The sequence below is a fragment of the Lichenostomus cassidix genome, chromosome 5 (genome assembly GCF_008360975.1).
Source record: "Lichenostomus cassidix isolate B80296 chromosome 5, HeHo_3.0, whole genome shotgun sequence".
NCBI classification, from domain to species: domain Eukaryota; kingdom Metazoa; phylum Chordata; class Aves; order Passeriformes; family Meliphagidae; genus Lichenostomus; species Lichenostomus cassidix.
The window spans coordinates 50,909,404-50,918,307 of record NC_139486.1 but is presented as its reverse complement, the minus strand read 5'-3'; the positions used below and the strand labels follow the sequence as shown (position 1 = coordinate 50,918,307).

General features: G+C 36.3%; 1 protein-coding gene across 1 annotated transcript; it reads right to left on the bottom strand.

Moving 5' to 3' along the window:
* Nucleotides 1–1,961: 1,961 nt before the first annotated feature.
* Nucleotides 1,962–8,797, bottom strand: PRRG4 (proline rich and Gla domain 4). Its single transcript, XM_085063035.1, has 5 exons — nt 8,689–8,797; nt 5,465–5,628; nt 4,168–4,216; nt 3,405–3,540; nt 1,962–2,676 (listed from the first exon to the last, which is right to left on the bottom strand). Exons 1-5 carry the CDS (start codon nt 8,792–8,794, stop codon nt 2,448–2,450), a joined length of 684 nt encoding a protein of 227 aa, XP_084919161.1. The 5' UTR covers nt 8,795–8,797; the 3' UTR covers nt 1,962–2,447.
* Between the last annotated feature and the right edge of the window lie 107 nt (nt 8,798–8,904).

Below are 8,904 nucleotides of genomic sequence, written 5' to 3'. Positions count from 1 at the left end.
AGAAAGACTCAGCACAAACACCTGCCTTTCAAAGGACTTTTCTCCCTCTTCAAGGAGAGGTAAGTTTACACTGTATTCAACTAAATTTTAAACTTTGCTCCTTATTTGTTATAAGCAAAATGTGTCTTGCAAATTGTCATGTTACATGCAACCAGTGTTTGAATGTCAGTCCCTGCATATTTTCAGGGTCTAAGGTGCAGAGTCCTTGGGTAAATTTGAGTGTTTACTGACAGGGCACTTTGCTGCCCAAAACACTACACCATTGATGTTTAACAGTTACGCCACCTTAAGGCTTTTGATTAATTATGAAGGAAAAGACTTTTGCTTGCATTGGAATCAATTGTAAATGATTTGTAAAAATAGTAGAAAAATCAAATTTCCAGTGACTGAATAAGACTCTGTACAATTTTTGTAGTGAATTTAAAATGTGACTTTGCCAGACATCTTTAGTAACATTAAAGAATCTCCGAATGCTCACAAGCCCTGTAAAATCTCTTTCCTTGAAAGTGTCCATATCAGTTCCATTTGTAAATAATTTTTGAGTTTCAGGAAAAATCTAGGTAAAAGTGTGCTCTTGAGCTCAAAATGCACATTAACAAATTTAAAAAACTGTTAGTTAAATGAAAGGGAAATATGGGAGAATGTTTTTGCAAGCCCATAATTCCATAGCTTCTCATAACCTCGTAGTTTGATTGTCAACAGTGACCTCACACAATTCACTTATTCCAGTCTTACAGAACCTGGAGAACTTCAAAATGCTTTTACAAGTAGGGCAATAGTTGAATTGAAACATTCCAACAGGGGGATTCCCCCATCTCTCAACAAGAGAGATGTGATTTGTGACTTGCCAAAAGCCATATTTGATGCTGAAGTTCTATGAATAGGGACACCAATGGCACTGCTATCAACTGCATTGCATGTATTTTTCAAAGGGCTAGACTTCATTGTGTAGCACTATCAGAGTACCTTCTTTATATTCCAAGATTTGGAGCATTTTCATAATTACAAAGACATTTACAGATTGAAAATCTCAGACCAATTTTCTGCATCTCACTCAAAAGGAATGTAGGGGTTCTAGTATGTTAAAACTGGTAAGATTCAGTGAAATATTACATATTCATTTCAACCCTTAATCCTTTAACTTATAAAGTGGATTGTAGGCACCAAATTAAGATATAACTTGCTGTTGTCAGCATTGACTCAATGAGGGGAAAAAAGGGGGGGTTTGTTTCTTCTTAAAAACCTTAATTGTGTGTGTGTTAACTGTACAGCCACCATCAAATAAGCAAACACCAACCTGACTCTGCCTGTGAGACCCTCTGCTATGGCTTCCCTGTGGTGAGGAGGTGAAGGAACACAAGTGGTGAGCAGCAACTTGCTCAGCAAGATCTGTAGGCCACATAATGCTGTGATATTTTAGTAATATGCAAAATTAATGGTGGCTACAACTGTAGATACAGAAACTGTCTTGATACAGTTAACCAATAACTCCCAGAAGTTCTTGACTATTGGTTATTGATCAAATTATGATGTTTCATTCTACTTAAAGGTATCATTTTTTTCATCCCTGTAGTGCAAGACAGTTACCAAAGTGCTTCTGTGGGGTAGTTTGGCCTTTGATTTGAAAGTTAAATGTCTCTCTCAACATTTCAGTTTTTAAACTGTGAAAGAAACATTAGCTGTAAAACCTGGGTAGTTTTTTAACAAGGGACAAATCTCTAGCTGTTTGCTTAACATCCCCTGCCCCACAGTGCTCTATTTACTCTCTTTGACCTGACATTTCCTGTTGAACATCAAGACAATTTGTTACAAGTATACTTTGTCTGAATTGGTAGTGTGCCATGTAAAATTATGATCACAAAAATACAACAAATTAAGTTGTGTGACCAGCAATGTCTAAAACAAACCAGTGTAACCCAGTAGCAGTACTAGACATATATTTGAAAGATCAAGTCATGAAATAATTTTCACACTCAGATCTATTACAAGAATGAACAGAAAATTCACACAGCAAAGAAATCAATATATCAAACAACAAAGTAGACTTCTTACAGTGGTTTAAAGTATTAAGTCACAAAAAATGATTAGTGTCAATATAAGCAATTAAAATACTGGTCTTTCTGAAGAAAAAAAACCGATGAAACTATTAATGAAACATCAATAGTTTGATGGGATGGCTCAAAGTGCATATGGTAGAGGGCAGCAGTCCAAGACTTGCTCTTTATGCATTCCCTCCTCTTAGCACAGTGACTTTGTGCAAAGAATAGTCCTGCAGCCTTTGCAACAGGTAACCTCTTTTCCCAAATGGGAACTTTACTTGTTCCTAGATGTCCAAAAGATCTTTCACATTTTTGAAAATCATCTTGCAATATGCAAGGTAGCAGACACTTTTCCAAAAGTATGTTATGTTCCCGTAGTCCCCCCTCACCCCAGAAGGAGGTTTGTGACTAGGGGCCAGGAAGAGACATGGACTTTTGAAACACCCGTGCATCTCTTGGGGGTCCTGGATAAGGGGGTGGGGGCACGTTGTGCTGTCCATCTGAAGTAACTGCTTGCTCATAAGTGGGTAGTCCTGAATCATCAGTTCTCAGAGGAAGGGGGTTTAAAGAAAACTCTTCATGCCTTCTGAAGATGTTGGCTGAATTACGCCTTCTGCCTCTTACATAATCCAAGTACCTAAACAAAGGGAACAGCAGGTAAGTGGAAACTTCCGCTTTAAAGGGAAGCAAGAATAAAGTCTTAATCATAAAATAAACAAAACCCAAAAACACTCCACAAGAGAAAAAAGCATACCTTCAGTGGTCACAAAAGACCAGAAGCCAAATACTCTTTCCAAACCATAGGGTAAGAATAGCTCAGTAATGCAAAATTTATAGGGAAGAGAAAGCACAGAATCCTCATATTCCTTTCAAGTTTAAGACAAAAGAACAAGCAGGAGTAGAGAATAGGTAAAAAAGCATTTCCTCATCATCTACTACTACAACTACTTCTCATCTGAGGTAGAGTGCATGCTAGTAAGAGCATACAGACTACTTTAAAGAGCCAACAGAACACATTAGATTTCCTATTGCAGGCCCCAGCCTACTAAAATTATTCCATCATTTAATAGGAATATTTTGGAACCAAGAACATACACACACACACACACACACACACACACACAAAAATAAGCAAACCCAAAGGTTTGGGTGTGCAAGTGTTATTTTATGTTTTTGGGTTATTAACTGCAGTATAACATCTGCTACTGTTCACCTAACTTGCTTCTAGGCAAGTAGGAACTAGAACTTCCACTGGATTCTCTGAGAACACAGTTAGACCAACCCACAGTGATTTTTAAATGCCACTCTTAAGCAAGAGTTTGTTTTGGTGTGTGTTTGGGTGTTTTAAGCACTGAAATTCCTTACCCTGGTGGTTGCCTTGATTTGCATCTGCTTTTGCAGCAGTAGAAGATAACCAGTGCAATTATAACCAACAATACTCCAGCAGCAACCAGGCTGATGAGCAGTCCTGTGACATTGACCTTTTGTAGTGCCTCATCACCTGAAGATAAAACATTGGTGATTTTCATTATGTTTTCTTTCCATCTACACAGTCTTCACACTGTAAAATAATACTTTTGCTGTGCTATAAGGCTGTTCCTTCCACAGTCAGCTTAAAGCAAAAGTGAGAAGATATCCCCTTTTTTGTACATAAAACTGTTGAGATGCCTGTCTTCCAACGCCTTCCAAATATTCCTTCATGTACTTGTTACTTGCTCAGGCTGTAGATCTTTCCTCAAGTCATACTGAGCTTTTCATATTAAACATCTGGGATCAGACTACTGTGAGCCTAAATCAGACTGTTATATTACTATTAAAGAAATGGCGGGGAAGAACAAACAAAACCACAGAAAGCAGCCACAGAATTACTGCAAAGTTCACCAATTGTGTAATAAAGAAATGGCCAAGAAAATGACAGTATTTACCTATAGACCTATAATTGATTCCACTTTAAGATGCTTCAGTTTTATTGTATCAGATAATGAAATATACTTGTACAGTTCACAAGGATCTTCATTAAAAAGACAATTTCTGATTTCCTTAACTGAATGCATGATCTAATAAGAATATACTGTTATAACAACCAGAAAATATTGCAATACAAGAAAAAAGTAAGAAGATGGCTTACCTATTTTTATTTTAGGGCCTTTAGTTGAATAGTCTTTCCAAAAATCCATCTATAAAACCCAAAAAGAATCAGATTTATATGAGATACATAATTGACAGGCCTATGGGCTTATTTTTAATTTGGTACGTTGGGCAAAATTTAACAATGGCATAAACAGAAATAAGACCTACTGAAGGATTTGCTCATCCCATGATATTTTTCTTATACAAGTTTGCATTAAAATTTATCAAAGAAGAAAATGCCAGCTGGTAAAAGAGAAAAGTGTATTTAACCGTCCAGTGTTACCTCATATTTTGCCTGATAAGAGTAGAAGTTAGGATATATACACCAGAAAAATGCTTACAATTAATCTTTGTAAATCCCTACAAAAGTGTATTTATGAGGCAAAGCTAAGTTTTTAAGAATCCACCATGAACAGTATTTGAATTCATATCAGCTAGGAAATAATAATGGGATTCATTTAAGAGAAGAACTTTTATGGTGTATGACCATCAGGCATTAAATGTGTTTAGCTATAATTTTCACTTTTGCTACCTAGCAAAAGACTCCATCAAGATTCCAATTTAACAATTTCACCTTTTTCTTAGGAAAATGTTACCAATGGCAAACTAAAATTCCCACCTTCAGAATAGGAGTGTATTCTTTGTTCTTTCTGCAGTTTAGTGCAGAGCACACCTAGAATCACAAAGAGATTCTTCCTGCATGTGCAATAACCAGTCTTCAGACAATCCTCACATTCCTTTATTGGGCTGAAAGGTTTCTCATTGTTTCTTTCTTTATTTTTTTTTTTTTTTTTTAATATACCAGGTTTCTTCTCAGCTACATCTGAGTAGGCAGATAGAATATGGTGCTATAGGAATACTCAGCAATAGCTGAACTGCAGATTTTTTTCTATACTGGTGTCTTACAAAACACTCCTTTGGCATGACACAAGGATGCAATCAGCCAATTAATACAGAAGGCATGTGTATGACATTTAAATTGCATGCTGAGAAGTTATTAAAAAATCCAGAAGTCTGAAAACATAGCAATATCCACAAGTGGGACTTCTGAAGATTCATTTCTGTTTGTTTGCAGAATTAAAGCCCATATCTAAAATCTTTAAGACAATAACACATATCCAAGTGCATTCACTGTGTACATAAAGCAAGAACCCCATGTAATTGGGATATGAAATTTTAGAGTAAAATAAGTAGTCATCTTTAAGTGCTCTGTTAGAGGAGTTACAGTATTTGTGTACAATAACAATTTAGTCAGTAATCTCCCTCACTATATTAAATTTAGTTTGAACTGCTACCGTTTTATCAGGGTCTTCAAAAATTTCTCTTGCTTCTTCATAATTGCACAGTTCTTCATAGCACTCCCTTTCCAGGTTATCAGCTGTGAATGCTTCAAAATCAAATCTGTTGTTCAGAAGATGTCGTCTAATAAATAAATTTGCCTCCTTTGCAGATGTGAACACTAATTAAAAAAAAAAAAATCAAGTTGATTTAAAACAAGTTAGGAAGGTTAAATTTGGTATTTTTGAAGAATCGTCAAGATCTGAAAGCAGCACATTGGGATCGTTTCTTTCCCTAGAATCTCTCAGCTATTTCAAAAGAAATATCAAGGTCTCCTCCTAAAATGTCTTCTTCACTACTATCTTTTCTAACTATGTAACATAAAATAAACATATTTTCCTTTCTCATAAATCACCTCAGCTATTCCTTGTCCTGGTCAAAAAAATTTGTCACGAGAGCTGCTGGTCAAGTTCTGGTGTTACCCCTTCTGGAATGTGAGCATCTGGAGCTCTTTTGAACAAAGTAATTGTCACATAAAGCAGAAATTTAGTAAGATCCAAACTGAGCAAAACCCTGATCTAATGGGGAAGGAGGCAAGGGAGGAGGCTAGAGGGGAGAAAGGAAAAATCAAAACTTGTTCTTCTAAAGAATCCTCAATATACATGTATCAATATTCTGGTATCTGTGAATAGCAAATGTTATCTCCAGAATTTGATTTTTAAATCACAGCAGCAGACTCCATTTTACAATTGTTCTCTTTTCACAATCATGGCATCAAGTTTCATGCAGGGGTACCATATCACCAAGTTTATTTATTTTAAATTAGTCCACAGTATGAATTTTACTGACAACAGGCATTTCTGAAGACATTTAATTACTTTTTTCTTTTGCGTTCCAGGAGGCCTCATGGAGTAAGTTGTGAGGTGAGATTCCAGAACAGTGAGTGAAATTATAGAAGGCTTTGGGATACAGGAATGTATTTCCTCACTAGGCATTTTCCATGGTCAAGTTTTAGCCTGCTCTTGCTACAGTTTCTTATTTAAAAAAAAAAAAATTAAAAATTGTTATAGGACAAAACTAGATTTCTGGCTTGGTTTTCAGTGAAAGCGTAATCTGTATCCAAGAAATTCAGGCTATTTGGTTGAGCACAGTGACTAGAGGACTATTTTTGCAAGTGTAATGCAGAAACAGCATTGTTACATACCAAGCCGGATGGCTAAAAAAGGAGATGAGATTCAGGATAAAGTTATTCAGCTACAAATTGGCTTTGTGTTCTTGTTAGCCTGTTTGGCAAGATTATCACATCACTCAGGAATTTTCACCCTAATAGTTACTGTTAGATCTTGCAGTGGTGTCTCGTAACAGTTTGCTCTCTGAAAACTGAGAAAACTGCAGCATAATTAACATATTGGTTGTTTATGTCTTTAATATTATATTTAAGGAATATTACAGCATATATTTATATAATTTACATACTGTTATAGTGTATACTGAAGGAGCTACACATATGCATAGACATTTGTCTTTGTTATTCTGAAGTAATTGCAAGAAAATCTAAGCTTAAAATATTTATACTATACCTACAAATAACCAGAGAAAAGTCAACAAAAAAAACCCCAAAACTAAAACCCAAGCCCAAAATCAGTACTCCCTCAACCCACAAGTGGAAAGAGAAAAGAATTACATGGAAAAAAAAATTATCAATATTCTTGGTTCAGTGTAAAATTACGAAAGTAACTTAAGTCTTCTGAAGCAGAGATCTTCCGTTTTGCTCAGTAGTATTTCACTCTTTACCATGCAAGTTGTATTAGCTGTCCTTCTGAATTAACTTAGAGAACTGTTGAAGTTTATTTTAAATGGAATGCATAGACAAGTTGCCTGGAGCCTAGAACCCTCAGTTCCTAGGGATACATGGATCTTTTTTTCTTGTCAAGATTTTTTATCCGTTTATCTGCACTTTTTTCATCTCCGTATCTCCATCTCCAACTTAACTTGCAACCGTGTGATTAAGACAGTATTTACAGAATTAAACAGATGGATTTGAATTGTCTCCTAAATGTGAGGGACCTGGATGCAGTTCTGCAGTCCTTGGTTTGATAAAATGATCTATGCAGTTTTAGGATGCCCAGCATTTAATTAAAAATGCAAGCACACAACATGCTCAGTAGAGTAACTCTGCTGGTAGAAGATGTTCAGAAAATGCTGAAGGAGGAACCTGTCAATGTAGGTACCCCATACCTCTGACAACTCTTCAACTTGCTAAATTATTGGACCAAGGGTTTGGCCCTTGTCTTTCCAATCCAGTCTTTAAAGGAGGAGTGGTCTGAGCCTATTGTCAGGAGGGAGTTCTCACAGGAACTCACAGGAAAGAGGCAGCCTGACATTTTATGCCCAGAGCATTACATATTTTAACCAATCATGTCTCAAGTGTTTTTCTGCTAGCCATGGTTTCTGCTCCACATACTGCCCTTAAGTAGCCTCCTGCTCAATGTGATGAGTTCTTAAAGTCTATCGTAAGGTTTCAGCACTCCTTGCCTGCTGAGAGGACTGGACAGCTAAGTTACAAATCCCTTTTTGAAGGCCTGATGCTTAAAATGTTAAGCACCTCATGGCTTTACTTTGTAGTGCCTGAGTTCTTCTGGGGAACTTATTGGTTTTTACATCAGTTCTTCTCCCCTTCTCTCCCTCCAAAGTGAAGAACTGCAAAAGTAACACTATGCTTTCCAGGTGTGGTAAGAGGGTCTGGTATTGAGAGAAAATACCAATTTCAAAGAACAACCAAATTAACCCTTTCAAATACAAAGCGATTTCAGATATAAAAATAAAACTGTGATGTACTCGAATAGCACCAGAGCAATACTACTATCTTAATACAGATTTCAAACTTTTTGAATTTTGATGTTATGTAAAGGATTCTGGCTGTGTCAACGACAATAATCCCAGAGTCCTGGACAAAGTTCAGTTGTCCCAATCTGCACTTATTATTAGATCTGATAAATACTTGATATTGACACCCAAGTCAATTATCAATCACTTCAGCAAAAGGTATGAAAGTATTGTAAAATTAAGCATAAAAGAGCTTATTTTTAAATAAAGTTTAAAAAAAACCCAAAACGAACCAACAAAGCAAAACCAAACCCCAAACCAAACAAACAAAGAAGAAAATATCCATTAAACAAGCCAACAAAGCAAAGTTAGAAACAATTTTGAAAAGCATAAAGTCATGTTAAAACTAAGTTACCATCTTTCCATTCAGGTTGCTTCAAGTTATTTAATTTCCCAGGGCAGTGAGGAAACGCCAACATCATCACATGGAGTTGACACAGCACTACCAAAAACGCAAACATGGCCGGGATCTGTCAGACAGAAACTAACGTGAGTTAAAAAAGAATGACAGCGCAATCTTCTGAAGTGTCAGCGATGAACCCTGAATGAATCCTGCCAGTGAAGTCATCCA